General features: G+C 48.2%; 1 protein-coding gene and 1 non-coding gene across 3 annotated transcripts in view; one reads left to right on the top strand and one right to left on the bottom strand.

The window, feature by feature from the left end:
* Window positions 1-18390, top strand: part of Cercam (cerebral endothelial cell adhesion molecule) — a 42671-nt gene that overhangs the window by 12114 nt on the left and 12167 nt on the right. The window contains exons 2-10 of one of the 2 annotated variants that reach the window (XM_045137664.1): window positions 3841-3941; window positions 4548-4634; window positions 7031-7141; window positions 7276-7393; window positions 9904-10038; window positions 10172-10376; window positions 17372-17491; window positions 17791-17867; window positions 17949-18055. In XM_045137664.1, coding sequence (XP_044993599.1) covers window positions 3901-3941; window positions 4548-4634; window positions 7031-7141; window positions 7276-7393; window positions 9904-10038; window positions 10172-10376; window positions 17372-17491; window positions 17791-17867; window positions 17949-18055 — 1001 coding nt within the window. In that variant the 5' untranslated portion in view covers window positions 3841-3900. Of the gene's footprint in view, window positions 1-3840; window positions 3942-4547; window positions 4635-5194; window positions 5400-7030; window positions 7142-7275; window positions 7394-9903; window positions 10039-10171; window positions 10377-17371; window positions 17492-17790; window positions 17868-17948; window positions 18056-18390 lie in introns of those variants that run through there. The other variant, XM_004671606.2, reaches the window with a different exon arrangement.
* Window positions 3502-3613, bottom strand: LOC123458247. Its single transcript, XR_006635544.1, has one exon. It is a non-coding gene; the product is annotated as a U6 spliceosomal RNA (small nuclear RNA).

The raw sequence follows: 18390 nt of genomic DNA, 5'->3' as shown, positions 1-18390 counted from the left end.
CGTGGCACAGGTATTTGGAGTTTGATTACAGTAGCTGAGGCCCTGGCGCGCCCATTCTCTATCTCTCCTATTTCTCTGTCAATAAAACTCGCTGTCTCTAAAAAATAAAAAATAAAAATTAAAAATATTATTTATTTATTTATTTGAAAGAGAGAGGAAGACAGAAAGAGAGAGAGAGAGAATGGGCAAACCAGGGCCTATGGCCACTGCAAATGAACTCTAGATGCACATGACACCTTGTGCATCTGGCTTTATGTGGGTACTGGGGAAATAGAACCTGTGTCCTCAGGCTTCACAGGCAAGTGCCTTAACCACTGAGTATTCTCTCCAACCCTAAAACTTTTTGTTTGTTTTTTTCAAGGTAGAGTCTCACTCTAACCCAGGATGACCTGGTGTAGTCTCAGGGTGGCTTCAAACTCATGGAGATCCTCCTACCTCTGCTTCTCAAGTGCTGGGATTAAAAGTGTGTGCCACCATGCCCAGCTTCTAAAACCTGTTTTTATTTATTTATCTGTTTAAGAGAGACAGAGAGAATGGACACAACAGGGCCTCTAGCTGCTGCAAACAGACTCCAGTTGCATATGTGTGCCACTTTGTGAAACTGGCTTTATGTGGGTACCGGGGAATTGAACTCAGGTTGTTAGGCTCTGCAGGCAGTTTCCTTAACCATTAGGCAATCTCTCCAACCCACCCTCCTTTGGTTTTTATTTATTTATTTTCAGGTGTGTGTGTGTTGTTGCTTTATATGGGCAGCTGTGGAATTGAACCTGACCAGCAGGAGTTGCAAGCAATTATCTTTGATCTCTGAGCTATCTTCCCAGGCCTCAGCTCTTTATTTATTTATTTATTTATTTGAGAGCCACAGACACAGAGAGAAAGACAGTAGAGGGAGAGAGAGAGAATGGGCGTGCCAGGGCTTCCAGCCTCTGCAAACGAACTCCATATGCGTGCGCCCCCTTATGCATCTGGCTAACGTGGGACCTGGGGAACCGAGCCTCGAACTGGGGTCCTTAGGCTTCACAGGCAAGCGCTTAACCGCTAAGCCATCTCTCCAGCCCCTTTTTTTTTTTTTTAAGGTAGCATTTTGCTCTAGCCTAGCCCAGGCTGACTTGGAAATCATTATGTAATCTCAGGGTGGCCTTGAACTCACTGTGATTCTTCAACCTCTGCCTCCCAAGTGCTGGAATTAAAGGTGTATGCCACCTTGCCCGGCAGCTCCTGTGTGTGTGTGTGTTTTCTTTTCCTTTTATTTATTTCTTTGATAGAGGGAGGGAGGGAGAGAGAGAGAGAGAGAGAGAGAGAGAGAGAATGGGCATGCCAGGGCCTCCAGCCACTGCAGACAAACTCCAGACATGTGTGCCCCCTAGTGCATCTGGCTAACATGGGTCCTGGGGAATCGAACCTGGGTCATTTGGCTTTGCAAGCAAAAGCCTTAACTTTTTTTTTTTTTTATGAGGGGGTGGTAGTGAGAGAAAGGGAGACAGAGAGAGAGAGAATTGGTGCACCAAGGCCCCCAGCCATTGCAATTGAACTCCAGACGAAAGCATCACCTTGTGTGCATGTGTAACCTTGTGTGCTTGTGTGACCTTGTGTGTCTGGTTTACATGGGACCTGGAGAGTTGAAAATGGGTCCTTAGACTTCACAGGCAGGCGCCGTATCTGATAACCCATCTCTCCAGCCCAGGTCTTGGTTTTTGAGACAGAGACTTGTTCTCTAGCCCAAGCTAGGCTTGAATTCCCAATCGTTTTGCCTCTGTCCCCACCAAGCACCGAAATCACAGGCTTGTGCTAACATATGGGCTACACGCTTTTTTTTTTTTTTTTTTTTTTTTGAGGTAGGGTCTCATTCTAGCCCAGGCTGACCTGGAACTCACTATGTAGTCTCAGGGTGGCCTTGAACTCACAGAGATCCTGCTACCTCTTCCTCCCAAAAGCTGGGATTAACAGTGTGCACCACAATGCCCAATTCTAGTTTTTAATTTTTATATCCATTTAAATAACTAATGGCTTTGCTTTTGGTGTGCACATGGTGTATGTGTGAGGCCAGAGGAGAATGTCAGGTATCTTTCTCTATTGCTTTCTCGTATTGTTTCCTTGAGACAGAAGCTCTCAGAACTCAGAACTGCTGCTCTGGGGTAGACTGGCTGACCAGTGAGCCCCGGGAATTCCTTTGTCTCTGCTCCTTATTGAGCTGGGTTTACAGGTGTGCATGGACTAGGCCCAGCTTTTTAAATTTTATTTTATTTTTATTTATTTGAGAGAGAGATACAGAAATAGGCAGGGAGAGAGAGAGAGAGTGAGAGAGAGAGAGAATGGGCGCGCCAGGGCCTCCAGCCACCGAAAATGAACTCCAGATGCGTGCTCTCCCTTGTGCATCTGGCTTATGTGGGTCCTAGGGAGTTGAACCTGGATCCTTTGGATTTGCAGGCAAGTGCCTTAACCATTAAGCCATCTCTCCAGCCCCAAGCCCAGCTTTTATTTTTTGATTTGTTTGTTTCTTTGTTTTTTTTGAGGTAGGATCTCACTCTGGTCTAGGCTAACCTGGAATTAATTATGGAGTCTCAGGGTGGCCTTGAACTCACAGGGATCCTCTTATCTCTGCCTCCCAAGTGCTGGGATTAAAGGTGTGTGCCACCATGTCAGGCTCAAGCCCAGCTTTTTGTGTGGTGCTGGGGATCAATCTCAGGCCATCTCAGACCCTCATGGTTGTGTGACAAATGCTCTTACCTGTTAAGCCATCCTCTCAGCCCCCAAAGAACCACCTAATGCATTGTTTTGGCATGTGTATGCATGTGTATGTAGATGGGTATATCCCATGTACACATACCTGGAAGCCAGAGGAGACTATTAGGTGTCCTTCTACCACTCTTTCTCCTTTGTTTCCTTGAGATGGAGTTTCTCACTGAATCAGGAGCTGTTGTTTCTGGGGGTTGAACTCAGTCCCTCATGTTTTGGGGCAAGCTCTCACTCTTCCACACTGAGCCATCTCCTCAGGCCCTATTTGAATTTTTCCTCCTTTCTTTTCTTTTCTTTTCTTTTCTTTTCTTTTCTTTTCTTTTCTTTTCTTTTCTTTTCTTTTCTTTTCTTTTCCTTTCTTTCTTTCTTTCTTTCTTTCTTTCTTTCTTTCTTTCTTTCTTTCTTTCTTTCTTTTTGTGGTAGGGTCTCTAGCTCAGGCTGACCTGGAATTCACTATGTAGTCTTAGGGTGGCCTTGAACTCACAGCAATCCTGCCTCTGCCTCCTGGGTGCTGGGATTAAAGGCGTGAGCCACCATACTCAGCTTGAATTATTTCTTCTTTTCTTTTCTTTCTTGTTTTTTTTTTTTTTTTTTTTTTCGAGTTAGAGTCTCACTCCAGCTCAGGCTGACCTGGAATTCACTATGCAGTCTCAGGGTGGTCTTGAATTTATGGTGATCCTCCTACTTCTGCCTTCCAAGTGCTGGTATTAAAGGCATGTGCCTCCACACCAGGCTGTTTTATATTTTTGAGGCAGATTTCTTTTTAAAAATTTTTTATTATAAAACGCTTCACGAATTTGAGAGTCATCCTTGCGCAGGGGCCATGGTAATCTCTGTATTGTTCCAATTTTAGTATATGTGCTGCTAAGGAGAGCACCAAAGGCTTTTCTTGAATCACTGGGATGGGTGAGGCTTAGAACAGAAATTCTCAGCCAGATTCCAGGTCAGCCTGAGCTAGAATGAGACCCTGCCTCAAAAAAACAAAAAAGAAATCCTCACTGAAGGACTGGGAGTGTGGGACTGCCTTTTGCCGGAGCGTATCTAGTGCCAGCCAAGGAGAGGACTCCTCTGTCTCCCCAAGACGCTTCCATGGTCTTATTGTAGGGCTAATGGCCTGGAAATGGCCCAACAGGAAGCTGTGACTGGAGCCAATGTGGAGATGAGATGCCAGGGCTCGTTGCCCCCACATGTGGTCTTATCACCAGGTAAGCCCCTTCGTGCTGGCACCACCCTTCCCGTCCCCTCTCCTCCCCTCTGAGTATTTCAGCCTAAACCCCTCCGTGAAGCCTAGAAGAGGTCAAAGGGAAACTGTAAGGAGCCCCCAGGAGAGCTGACTTTCCAGGTGGCTTGGCAAGAGGTGGGTCTATAACTTCAGCACTTGGGAGGTAGAGGAAGGAGGATCAAGGAGTTCAAGATCATCATCAGCTACACAGTGAGTTCAAAGCCAGCCTGGGCTACATGAGATCGTGACTCAAAAAAAAAAAAAAAAAAAAAAAAAAGAAATGAAATGAAATGGATCAGGCTTCATTCACAGAAAATTAGTCTCAAATACATTCATTCTCAAGGACTTCTTTCAAATCTTTAGGAGGTGTCATCGCTGAGAGTTACCTGTCTGAGGTCATCTCCAGGCTCCTTCTCCCTTCTGACCCCCGCCCCCAGTCTAGAGACTGTTCCATCCCAGCAGGGATCCAGGACCCTCCCTGACCCAGGGGAGGCTGCACCCCCGACCCCTGCCCCGCTTTGGATATAGCATCAGGAGCTCTGTGGTGTCCGCGAGCCCGATACTTAGAGTGGACTTTGCTCTCTTAAAGGACCGGAGCAGTGCTGGTGCCGGCGACCGAGGCGAGGGCAGTGACGCACGGGCCGGATCGGCTGCGGGACTCGGACAGCGAGCCCAGGTCAGGGGAACCCCGCCCCCGCCCCCGCCCCAGCCCCGCTCGGGGTTTCCTCTCCCGCTCGGGGACGGTCTGGCGGGTTTGCGGAGTTCTCTCTGTGGCCGCTAGAGGGCGCCCCGGCCAGAGCTGGAGGCGCGAGCCGGGGCTCCCCGCGAAGCTCCCTGCGTCGGCCCCACGGCGGGACGGGGGTGCGGGGTGGGGGTGATGTCTGCGGCGGAGATCCGCGCTGAGTCGAGGAGTCTAAGATTCAGGGGCGTCTGGATTCCAGGCGAGAGGTGCACGCTCAGGCCGCGACGCCATGCTGTCACCTCTGCGGCCCGGCAGCTGGGGGCTGCTCCAGGGATGCACCTCGCGCCTGGAGCACGTCTCTGGCCCGGGCCCTCCGGAGCTCCAACCGGGGCGAGAATACCGGAGCATCCGGGTCTAGGCGAGGGGCGTGGGGGTTCACTCCGCAGAGGCACGCCCCTGCCCTTCCCTCCAGCCCACCGTGGCCCCGCCCGGTTCAAGGCCCCGCCTTGCCCTCTCCCCTCCTCGGCCTGGGAGCCCCGGGGGCCTCCGCCGCCTCCTCGGAGCGCCAGCGATGCGCGTCGCTCCCCTCGTCCCGCTGCTCCCGTTGCTGCCCCTATTGGGGCCGTGGCTCCACGCTGCGGAGCCCCCACTACCCGCCGTGGTCCTGGTCATCCTGGCTCGCAATGCTGAGCACTCTCTGCCCCACTACTTAGGCGCCCTGGAGAGACTGGACTACCCCCGGGCCAGGCTGGCCCTCTGGTGAGAGACCTAGGGGTGGGCACTTCTGATTATCAAGCTCCCAGCCTCAGGACAGCCACTCCCTAGGGGACCCCATCGTTACCCCCCCCCCCCAACTAGGTACTTTCTCTCTCTCCCTCTCTCCCCCACCCCTCTCTCCACAGTCCCAAACTCCTATCCCTAGTTCCTTGCTGGGCAAGGACAGACCTCTTAAAGCCATGGTTGGTTTGGGGACACCCATCCCTCCCTGGGTCCTCCTAATCCTCCCAGACTTGTTTGGGGCCACCGATCTCTCCCTGGATTGCCCTAACCCTCCCAGCAACTGCTGGTGGTAAATTGGGCACTGCCCTTCTTGCCCCAGCCCACAGAGCCCAAACTGCATCCCTGTGGAACCTGTGGTCAGCTTGAATTGGAATGGAGCAGAAGAGAGCCTCTGGGGTCCCCTGGGTCCCAACGTGGCAAGGATCAGGGATTGGCCAGAGTAGAGGTTCCTAGGGAGCAGATGGAGCCCTCAGCACTGGGCTTCATGCTGGGCAGGGCCATCAGACCAGCCCCCCCTCCCGCTAGGGCTGCTGGTACTTTCAGCCTCTCTGGGTAGAGGGGCTGGTCATGATAACCCAGGACTTCTTCCCCATAGGACACTGTGGAGGCTTGTCTATAAAAGCCTAAACAGGGAGGAGTCCCAAGTTGAGGCTGGGGATGAACTGAGAGAAATGACAAACAGCCCCTCATGGCACACCAAAGTTGGATTGGAGGTGGAGCTGTGGCCTGGGGAGGCCGCCCACAGATACCACAGTTTGGGAGTCAGTTCCCACCCCTGTAAGTCTTGACACGTAGCTAGTCTTCATTTCTGGGGAATTGGCTTAAAGGGGCAGCATCGCCTAAAACCTGGGCTATTGGCTAAACCTTCTGTCTCCATTATGGGAGCCCCTTCCCCAGGAGAGAGGAGGTTCTGCTCCCTGACAACAGAACTAGGGCCATCAGCACTTCTCAGGGATGCTCAGAGCATGGCTTGGTCCTAATTACAACAGTGTCTTTCTGTCTGATTCAGAGAGGGAAAGGTCCTAGCTTCTGGTGCCACAGGAAGGAAGGAAAGAAGGAAGGGAGGGAGGGGCTGTGGCAGGTGCCATCCTTCTTTAAGGTCAAGGTACTTTTCATTTTTCAAAATGCACTCATCAGCTGAGGCTCTCCCTCAGGGATAGAGAGCTTGGCCAGCACACAGAGCCCCAGGTTCAATCCCTGCTACCGACAGGGAGAATGCACAAAGCAAGCTGGGCATTGTGGCTCACGCCTTTAATTCCAGCAGAGGTAGGAGGATCGCTGTGAGTTCGAGGCCACTCTGAGACTACATAGTGAATTTCAGGTCAGCCTGGGCTAGAGTGAAACCCTACCTGAGGGAAAAAAAAAAAAAAAAGCACAAAGTTACAGGGGGAGGAAGTGAGGGCACATAGGGATAGGACCTGCCTGAGCTCACAGAGCAGGTCACAGGATGATCTGTGTTTAGCAGTGCTACCTCTGTCCCTCCACTGTAGCACATCTCCCCTCTTTGCTCCCAGCCTTAAGGGTGTTGGCATTTCAAGGTCAAGGCCAACCTTGTAGGTTCTGTCCTTCTGAGGCCGTGCTCCCTTACCCTTCCTCTTCTGTGTCCCCAGGTGCGCCACAGACCACAACGTGGACAATACCACCGAGATGCTGCAGGAGTGGCTGGCGGCTGTGGGGGGTGACTATGCTGCTGTGCTGTGGAGGCCGCAGGAGAAGGCCAGGTGAGACTCTGAGCACAAGGGAGCTGGGGGAGATGGACAGCAACGGTAGTCTCCAAGGCCAGAAACTGACCACAGCTCTGCAGAGAGGAGAGGCCTCTATCCCAAGGGAACATCTGATCTCTTCATCCCCTTAGGGCCTACCCACATGAGGAAGGTCCCAAGCACTGGACCAAGGAAAGGCACCAGTTTTTGATGGAGTTGAAGCAGGAAGCGCTGACCTTTGCCAGGGCCTGGGGAGCTGACTACATCCTGGTAAGGAAGCCTGGCTTAGCACTGGGCTTCTGATAGCTGCTGGCATCTGCCCACGACAGAAGTCCTGGGGTTGCATCAAACCACCTGTAGGCTGCATGTTTCAGAGCTCAGATCAGATGTTGAGCTTGGATCCCTGAATCTGACTTCACAGTAGGTGCTGAGTCTGAGTCCCTGATACAGAGCCTAGGGTACATGTTGGGCCTAGAGTTCTGGGCTAATGTCTAGAGTATAAATTGAGAATAGTCCTGGAATAGAGCTCTGGGAAGACCTTTGGATATGATATAGTCTTTTTTGTTTTGTTTTCTTTTTCAGTGTAGGGTCTTGCTCTAGCCCAGATTGACCTGGAATTCACTGTGTAGTCTCAGGGTGGTCTTGAACTCATGGTGATCCTCCCAACTCTGCCTCCCAAGTGCTGGGGTAAAGGCATGTGCCACCATGCCCGGCTTTGTTTGGATTTTTCAAGGTAGGGACTCACTCCAGCCCAGGCTGACCTGGAATTCACTATGTAGTCTCAGGATGGCCTCAAACTCAAAACAATCCTCCTACCTTAGCCTCCTGAGTGCTGGGAGTAAAGGTGTATGCCACCACGCCTGGCTATGATTTATTTTTTTTATGTATTTATTTAGTTATTTGCAAGCAGAGGGAGATAGAAGAGAGATAGACAAAGAGAATGGGCATGTCAGGGCTTCCAGCCTCTCAAATGGACTCCAGATGCATGTGCCATTTTGTGCATCTGGGTTACATGGGTACTGGAGAATTGAACTTGGGTCAGTTGTCTCTGCAGGCAAGTACTTTAACCAGTGAACCATCTCTCCAGCCCCTGTTTTATTTTTAATTATTTGCATGAGAGAGAGAGAGAGAGAGAAAGAGAATGAGCATACCAAGGCCTCTTGCCACTGCAGATAAACCCCAGACACATTGTACCACAGTGTGCATTAGGCTTTACATAGGTGCTGTGGAATCAGACCCTGGCCAGCAAGCTTTGCAAGCCAGTGCCTTTTACCACTCAGTCATCTCCCACCCAGATGCACTCTTTAATACAGATCTCAGGGCTGGAGAGATGGCTTAGCAGTTAAGCGCTTGCCTGTGAAGCCTAAGGACCCCAGTTCGAGGCTCACTTCCCCAGGTCCCACGTTAGCCAGATGCACAAGGGGGCGCACGCGTCTGGAGTTTGTTTGCAGAGGCTGGAAGCCCTGGCGCGCCCATTCTCTCTCTCTCTCCCTCTATCTGCCTTTCTCTCTGTGTCTGTCGCTCTCAAATAAATAAAAATTAAAAAAAAATAATAATACAGATCTCAGATAGATTCTTTTCTTTTCTTTTCTTTTCTTTTCTTTTCTTTTCTTTTCTTTTCTTTTCTTTTCCTTTCTGAGGTAGGGTCTTACTCTAGCTCAGGTTGACCTGGAATTCACTTTGTAGTCTCAGGATGGCTTACATGGGTCCTAGGGAATTGAACCTGGTTCTTTGGCTTTGCAGGTGAGCGCCTTAACTGCTAAGCCATCTCTCCAGCCCTCAGATAGATTCTTAGATCTGCTACTGTGGTCTAATCTCTGGATCTGAACTCTGAGACAATATCCTGGACTTAAAAAAAAAAATATTTGATTTTTATTTATTTATTTGAAAATAAAAGAGAAAGAGAGAGGGAGAGAGAATGAGCACGCCAGGGCCACTGCAAACAAACTCCAGATGCGTGCACCCCCTTGTGCATCTGGCTACCAGACTGTTTTTTTTTTTTTTTTAAGATTAATTTAACTTAATTTATTTATTTGAGAGAGAGAGAGAGAGAGAATGGGCACACCAGGGTCTTCAGGCACTGCAAACAAACTCCAGACACATGCACCACCTTGTGTATCTGGGTTGCGTGGGTACTAGGGAATCAAACTTGGGTCTTTAGGCTTTGCAGGTTAACCACTAAGCCATCTGTCCAGCCCCAGACTGTTGTTGTTTTTTAACTATTTATTTATTTATATGTGTATTTGAGAGAGAGAAAGAAGCAGATAGAGAATGGGGGCACCAGGGCCTCCAGCCACTGCAGATGAACTCCAGATGCATGCACCATCTTGTACATCTGGCTTACGTGGGTCGTGGGGAATCGAACCTAGGTCCTTTGGCTTTGTAGGCAAGTGCCTTAACCGCTAAGCCATCGCTCCAGCCCCCAGACTTTTTGTTTTGTTTTGTTTTGTTTTTTTGATTTTTTGGGGTAGGGTCTTACTCTAGCCCAGGCTGACCTGGAATTCACTATAGAGTCTCAGGGTGGCCTCGAACTCATGGCAATCTTCCTACCTCTGCCTCCCGAGTGCTGGGATTAAAGGCATGCGCCACCACGCCTGGCTCTTTTTTTTTTTTTTTTTTTTTTTTTGATAGAAACAGATCTACTGGGTTTGTTGGCTAGACCTCTCAAAGGGAATACCCATTGCATACCTGGAGCTATGCAGGAGGAATTCACACACAGTGACTGCCCGGGAGGCTTCGGCCCAGACAGGACTGGGACCTGTAACATTCCCTTCCCCAAGTTTGCAGACACAGACAACATTCTGACCAACAACCAGACACTGCGGCTTCTGACTAAGCAGGGGCTACCCGTGGTGGCCCCAATGCTGGACTCCCAGACCTACTACTCCAACTTCTGGTGTGGAATCACCCCACAGGTGAGGCTGAGGTGAGACCCCAGGAGGCTTGACGTCCTGGGAGGTGGGACCTGGAGAGAAGAGAGCCTGAGGTCTGAGTGTGTGTGGCTGCCCGGGGCAGGGTGCCCTCAGTCCAGAGAATCTCCTCTCCTAGGGCTACTACCGCCGAACAACGGAGTACTTCCCCACCAAGAACCGCCAGCGCCGAGGCTGCTTCCGCGTCCCCATGGTCCACTCTACCTTCCTGGTGTCTTTGCGGGCTGAGGGGACAGCCCAGCTCGCCTTCTACCCACCTCATCCCAACTACACCTGGCCCTTTGATGACATCATTGTCTTCGCCCATGCCTGTCAAGCTGCCGGTGAGGACCAGCCCTTCTGAGCACTCCTTGCAGGCTCTGGGCTTTGCATGCACTGATTTCTGCTTAACGTGCCCTTCCCCACTCAGTCTCACCTTGCCACCAGCCCTGTTTTGTCCTTTCAGCCGTCTTTCTTTTTCTTTTCTTTTTTAAAAAATATTTTCATTTATTCATTTGAGAAAGAGGGAGAGAGAGGAAGAGAGAGAGAGAGAGAGAGAGAGAGAGAGAGAGAGAGAGAGAATGGGCATGCCAGGGTCTCTAAACCATTGCAAACGAACTCTAGATGCATGTACCACCTTGTGTATCTGGTATACATGGGTCCTGGGGAATCGAACCTGGGTCCTTGGCTTTGCAGGCAAGTGCCTTAACTGCTAAGTCATCTCTCAGGCCCCCTCCGCCCCCTTTTTTAAGAGAGAGACAGAGAGAGGAGAATTGGCATGCCAGGGCCTCAGCCACTGTAATTGAACACCAGGCGCTTGTGCCACCTAGTGGGCATGTGTGACCTTGAGCTTGCCTCACCTTTGTGCATCTGGCTAAAATGGGAGCTGGAGAGTCGAACATGGGTCCTTAGGCTTCACAAGGCATGCACCTTAACCACTATGCTATCTCTCCAGACCAAGTCTTTCTTTTAAAGAAAAAAAAAATATATATATATATGTATGTACATATATATTCATTTATTTGTGAGGAGAGTGAAAGGGCACACCAGACTTCTTACCACCAAAACCAAACTCTAGATCTTTGCACCACTGCACCACTTAATGCATTTGGTTTTACATGGTACTGGAGAACTGACCCTGGGCTGGCAGGCTTTGTAAGTAAGTCCCTTTGGCCCCAGAGCCATCTCTCTGACCCTGACTCGTAAGCCTTTCTTAACCCTGCTGCTTACTGGTCAAATATGGCTGTTCAAGTATTTCTGGAGCACCTACCATGTGACAGGCACGGGGGACAGTGGTGAGTAAAACCAGGCGGTCTTTTCCTTCCTGGAGCTGCCAGTCCAGTCAACCAAAAGACCTCACAAATCAGTGTGTAGTCACTTCTGTGACAGGAAGGAGACATCTTGATTATAGCTCTTCTGGGAGCATAAACTAATCTAGTCTAGCAATGACCTAGGCTGGGAAGATTTTTTTTTTAAGGAAGTGAAGTACTTTTGGGGTGACATCTAATGGATGGGAAGACAATTACAAAGCTGACGACAAGAAAGAGCATTTCGCCAGGCGTGGTGGCACACGCCTTTAATCCCAGCACTCAGGAGGCAGAGGTAGGAGGATCACTGTGAGTTCGAGGCCACCCTGAGACTACACAGTGACTTCTAGGTCAGCCTGAGCTAGAGTGAGACCCTACTTTGAAAAACAAAACAAAACAAAACAAAAGAGCATTTCAGGGCTGAGGACATGGCCCATTGGTTAAAGGTACTTGCTTGCAAAGCCTGTAGACCCTGGTTCATTTCCCCAGTACCCATGTAAAGCCAGATGCACAAAAGTGGCTCCTGGGTCCTTTGGCTTTGCAGCCAAGCGCCTTAACAACTAAGCCTTCTCTCTAGCCCTTTATTTCTTTTTTATTAGACAGAGATACACACCGGGGCTTCTTGCCACTGCTAAACAAATTTGATTCATGTGCTACTTTGTGCCTCTGGCTTTACTTTGGTACTGGGCATTAAACCCAGGCCAGCCTTTGCAAACAAGCACCTTTAACCACTGAGCAATTTTCCCAGCTCAAAGAAGTACCTTTAACTGCTGTGTCATCTTTCTAGCCCCTAGTGTTCTTTTTTTTTTTTTTTTGTCTTTTGAGATACAGTCTCCCTCTAGCCTAGGCTCACCTAGAATTCACTATATAGTCTTAGAGTAATCTTGAATTTATGGTGATCTTCCTACCTCAGTCTCCCGAATTCTAGAATTAAAGGCATGTTGCATTGTGCCTGGCTTGAAGGTCTCTCTTTTAAAATTTTTTTTTTTTTTTTTTTTTTATAAACTTCATTTTTATTTATTTATTTGAGAGAGAGAGAGAGAGAGAGGAAGAGAGAGAATGGGCACACCAGAGCCTCCAGTCACTGCAAATGAACTCCAGACACATGCGCCCCCTTGTGCATCTGGCTTACGTGGGTCCTGGAGAGTTGAACCCGGATCCTTTGGCTTTGCAAGCAAATGCCTTAACAGCTAAGCCATCTCTTCAGCCCCCACTGTGGTCTTTTACATGACATATACAGGGTCCTACTCCCTAGAACTCATTCTGGAATTTACTTTTTCCTATAACCTCGAGGGATCTTTTCATGTTATGGCTTTTCTTTCTCTTTTCTTTTTATGAGACAGGATCTCGTGTAGCCCAGGGTGACCTTTAACTCAATATGTAGCTGAGACTGACCTTGAATTCCTGATCCTCCTGTCTTCACCTCCACAGTGCTGGAATTACAGGCATGTGCCTCATCTACATGGTTCTGGCAATTGAATGCAGGGCTTTGTGATGCGTATCAACTGAGCCACATTTCCAGCCCTGTACGAACTCCCCCCCCCACATTTCTAAACTACTCCAAGGTGTTTTGGATGAGGCTGAGCCTTATTCTTTTTTTTTTTTTTTTTTTTAATTTTTATTAACATTTTCCATGATTATAAAATATATCCCATGGTAATTCCCTCCCTCCCCACCCCCACACTTTCCCGTTTGAAATTCCATTCTCAATCATATTACCTCCCCATTACAATCATTGTAATTACATATATACAATATCAACCTATTAAGTATCCTCCTCCCTTCCTTTCTCCACCCATTATGTCTCCTTTTCAACTTACTGGCCTCTGCTACTAAGTATTTTCATTCTCACACAGAAGCCCAGTCATCTGTAGCTAGGATCCCCATATGAGGGAGAACATGTGGCGCTTGGCTTTCTGGGCCTGGGTTACCTGACTTAGTATAATACTTTCCAGGTCCATCCATTTTTCTGCAAATTTCATAACTTCATTTTTCTTTACCGCTGAGTAGAACTCCATTGTATAAATGTACCACATCTTCATTATCCACTCATCTGTTGAGGGACATCTAGGCTGGTTCCATTTCCCAGCTATTATAAATTGAGCAGCAATAAACATGGTTGAGCATGTACTTCTAAGGAAATGAGATGAGTCCTTTGGATATATGCCTAGGAGTGCTATAGCTGGGTCATATGGTAGATCAATCTCTAGCTGCTTTAGGAACCTCCACACTGTTTTCCACAATGGCTGGACCAGATTGCATTCCCACCAGCAGTGCAGAAGGGTTCCTTTTTTTCCACATCCCCGCCAACATTTATGATCATTTGTTTTCATGATGGTGGCCAATCTGACAGGAGTGAGATGGAATCTCAATGTAGTTTTAATCTGCATTTCCCTGATGACTAGTGACGTAGAACATTTTTTTAGGTGCTTATATGCCATTCGTATTTCTTCCTTTGAGAACTCTCTATTTAGCTCCTTAGCCCATTTTTTGATTGGCCTGTTTGATTCCTTATTAGTTAACTTTTTGAGTTCTTTGTATATCCTAGATATTAATCCTTTATCAGATATATAGCTGGCGAAGATTTTTTCCCATTCTGTAGGTTGCCTCTTTGCTTTTTTCACTGTGTCCTTTGCGGTGCAAAATCTTTGTAATTTCATTAGGTCCCAGTGGTTAATCTGTGGTTTTATTGCCTGAGCAATTGGGGTTGTATTTAGAAAGTCTTTGCCAAGACCAATATGTTGGAGGGTTTCCCCTACTTTTTCCTCTAGCAGTTTCAAAGTTTCCGGTCTGATGTTAAGGTCTTTAATCCATTTGGACTTAATTCTTGTGCATGGCGAGAGAGAAGAATCTATTTTCATCCTTCTGCAGATATTTATCCAGTTTTCAAAACACCATTTGTTGAAGAGGCTGTCTCTTCTCCAATGAGTATTTTTGGCATTTTTATCGAATATCAGGTGGCTATAGCTACTTGGGCTTACATCTGGGTCCTCTATTCTGTTCCACTGATCTACATGTCTGTTTTTGTGCCAGTACCATGCTGTTTTTGTTACTATGGCTCTGTAGTATAGGTTAAAATCAGGTATGGTGATACCACCAGCCTCTTTTTTGTTGCTCAGTATTATTTTTTAAAATTTTTATTTATTTATTTTTATTTATTCATTTGAGAGAGAGAGAGAAAGAGAGGAGACAGAAATGAATGGACACATTAGGGTATCCAGCCACTGTAGATGAACTCCAGATACATGTACTTTCTTGTACATATGGCTTATGTATTTCTTGTACATATGGCTTATCTGGGGAGTTAACCTGGGCCATTTGGCTTTGCAGGCAAACACCTTAATTGCTAAGCCATCTCTTCAGTGCTAAGGTCTCTTTTATTAAAGAATATTTTAAAAAAATATATTAGAGAGAGAGAGACTGAAACTATAGGATGCCAGGTCCTCTTGCTGCTACAAACTCCATTTGCATGTGCCACTTCGTGCATATGGCTTTATGTGGTATGTGGGTACTGGGGAATTGAACTCAAGTTGGCTGGCTTTGCAAGCAAGTACCTTTAACTGCTGAACCATCTTTCCAGTGCTTAAATATATATGTATGTATGTATATGTATATGTATATGTATATGTATATGTATATGTGTGTGTGTGTGTGTGTATATATATATATGTATGTATATATATATATATATATGTTTAATTTTCTTTTAAATTAATTTACTTTTATTAACAACTTCCATGATTATAAACAATATCCCATGGTAATGCTCTCCCTCCTCCCACTTTCTCCTTTGAAACTCCATTCTCCACCATATCCCCTCTCCCTCTCAATCAGTCTGTTTTATTTTGATGTCATCATCTGTTACCTCCTATTATGATGGTCTTGTGTCAGGCACTCCGAGGTCATGGATATCCAGGCCATTTTGTGTCTGGAGGAGCACGTTGTAAGGAAAACAAATTTTTATAGAATGGTGAATATGATGATCAGTGTTCAAGGTGGAAAAAATAAAGCAATTATTATTGGTTTTTCGAGGTACAGTTTCACTCTGGCTCAGGCTGACCTGGAATTAACTGTATTCTCAGGGTGCCCTTGAACTCTTGGTGATCCTCCTATCTCTGCCTCCATAGTGCTGGGATTAAAGGCGTGTACCAACACACCCAGCTAGGAACTCTTAATCAGTAGCTGGTTTGGAAGAAATTCCATAAATGATGTTTTTAATTTTAATATTTTATTCATTTATTTGAAGCAGTGAGAGAGAGAGAGAATGAATGGGTGTACCAGGGCCTCCCACCACTGCAGATGAACTCTAGATACATGCACCATTTTATGCATCTGGCTTTACATGGGCACTAGGGAATTGAACCAGATTCCTTAGGCTTTGCAGGCAAGTGCCTTAACCACTGAGCCATCTCTTCAGCCTGGTTTTGTTGAGTTTTTTTAAATTAATTTATTTATTTATTTGAGAGTGACAGACATAGAGAGAAAGACAGATAGAGGGAGAGAGAGAGGATGGGCGCGCCAGGGCTTCCAGCCTCTGCAAATGAACTCCAGACACGTGCGCCCCCTTGTGCATCTGGCCAACGTGGGACCTGGGGAACCAAGCCTCGAACCGGGGTCCTTAGGCTTCATAGGCAAGCACTTAACCGCTAAGCCATCTCTCCAGCCCGTTTGTTGAGTTTTTGAGACAGGGTCTCATCTAACTCAGACTGACCTCAGTCCTTGACCTTCTGATCTTTCTGCCTCCACTTCCTGAATGCTAGGATTTCAGGCATGTGTTCCAACATGGCCATTTTTGTGGGTCTCACTGTAGCTCAGGCTGACCTGGAATTCACTCTGTTGTCTCAGGGTGTCCTTGAACTCACAGTGATCTTCCTACCTCTGCCTCCTGAGTGCTGGGATTAAAGGCGTGGGCTGAGCATGGTTTTCTTTCTTTCTTTCTTATCTTTTTTTTTTTTTTTTTTTTTTTTGAGGTAGGGTCTCACTCTAGCTCGGGCTGACCAGGAATTCACTATGTAGCCTCAAACTCATGGTGATCCACCTACCTCTGCCTCCCAAGTGCTGGGATTAAAGACATGCACTGCCATGATTTTTTAAATATATTTTTATTAGAGAGAGGTGGGGGGAGAGAGACAGAGAGAATGGATGTTTCAGGGCTTCCAGCCACTGCAAATGCAACTCCAGATCCATGCACCACCATGTACATCTAGCTTACATGGGTCCTGGGGAATCAAACCTGGGTCCTTTGGCTTCCAGGCAAATACCTTAACCACTAAGCTATCCCTCCAACCCTGGGCATGGGTTTTTAACTTTTTTTTTTTTTTTTTTATTTGAGAGCGACAGACACAGAGAGAAAGACAGATAGAGGGAGAGAGAGAGAATGGGCGCGCCAGGGCTTCCAGCCTCTGCAAACGAACTCCAGACGCGTGCGCCCCCTTGTGCATCTGGCTAACGTGGGACCTGGGGAACCGAGCCTCGAACCGGGGTCCTTAGGCTTCACAGGCAAGCGCTTAACCGCTAAGCCATCTCTCCAGCCCTGGGCATGGGTTTTTAAATGATGCCCTGTGCTTGTCTTGAGAATAATTGTGATAGAGCTGACAGATGCTGAAGGAGGAAAGTCCACTTTGGTTGTCAGATAGAAGCTATGTGGAGGGGCACCACAGAGGGTGTGGAAAAGCATGTCTGGATTGAAGAGGCACAGGAAGGACGAGGAAGAGGGTGGGGGAGTGAAGTCCCAGGATTCATGATGTTCCATAGCTATAGTCAGCGGGCAGTTTATCTGTGTCTTCCCGTGATTCTCTGAGAACAGGGATTCCATCTGCCTTGGTCATGACCATAACCTTGAGCCCAGCAGGTACCCCAGGCAGGACTGTTGAATGAATTAATGCTTCTCATACCGTGTGAGCCAGTCCCACTGGCTGCAAAACCGAGTCCCAGAAAAGCCTTGTGTAATTGTCAGCGCCGCCCTGGGAATCCTCCCCTGGGCTCTGACAGCCGGACTCTGACACCAGCAACTCACTAAGGCCTGTCTGCAGGGGTCTCCGTGTATGTGTGCAACGAGCACCGTTACGGCTACATGAACGTGGCAGTGAAACCCCACCAGGGACTGGAGGACGAGAAGATCAACTTCATCCACCTAATCCTGGAAGCACTAGGTGAGAGCTGCCCCCTAGTGGTGCTGCTGCGCTAGGCCCGGACTTAGGTGTCTTGCTGCTGATCTAACCCTCAACTCAGTCCGAGATGATGACTGTGAGCAAAGTATCTGTATCTTTCCCTGTGGAGCCTCGGTCTCCCCATTTCTGCCACGGGACAGGCAGATTCCCCGACCTCAGAGGCCCCTTCCTGGCCTATGCTCCGATTTGAGGAGATGAATGAGTGTGGGCCCTTGGACTCCAGGCTGGTTGTGACCAGGAGGCAGGAGAGACTCCTGATTGGAGGGTGTTTCCCTTGGCAGTGGATGGGCCCCCCATGCAGGCCTCTGCTCACGTGTCACGGCCCCCAAAGAAGCCCAGTAAGATGGGGTTTGATGAGGTGAGTTCCCCAACCTACCGGATTGGCGTGGGGAGGGTAAGCTCCTTCTCTCCCCTAGTGCTCCCCCTCTACCTCTTCCAGGTCTTTGTCATCAGCCTGGCCCGCAGGCCCCAGCGCAGGGAGCGCATGTTGAGTTCACTTTGGGAAATGGAGATCTCCTGCCGGGTAGTGGATGCTGTGGATGGCAGGTGAGGTTTGCAGGAATGTGGCTCCAAGAGGGCAATGGGATCCGTCTGGGAGACCACAGAAATGGGCAGGCAGACCAGCTGACCGTGTTTTCTAAAGTTCTGGGAGGCATCCAAGTAAATCCTAAGTCATGTTATCTCTGGGTGTTCCAGGGCAGAGAGAAACCCTCCTTCAGCCCTCTAGAGTGAGGAGAAGCCATGCTTGTAGTTCCAGGGCCTGAGATCCACTTTTGTGCTTATGTGGCCCAGGTGGGCCTTGAACTTGTTGTGTATCTGAGGCTGCCTGTAACCTGATCCTTCTGACTCTACCTTTCTAGTGCTGGGGATTACAGGCATGC

Source organism: Jaculus jaculus, chromosome 1 (genome assembly GCF_020740685.1).
Source record: "Jaculus jaculus isolate mJacJac1 chromosome 1, mJacJac1.mat.Y.cur, whole genome shotgun sequence".
Taxonomy (NCBI): domain Eukaryota; kingdom Metazoa; phylum Chordata; class Mammalia; order Rodentia; family Dipodidae; genus Jaculus; species Jaculus jaculus.
Note: the sequence above shows the minus strand (reverse complement) of the source record. Positions and strands in the feature narration are given on the sequence as shown.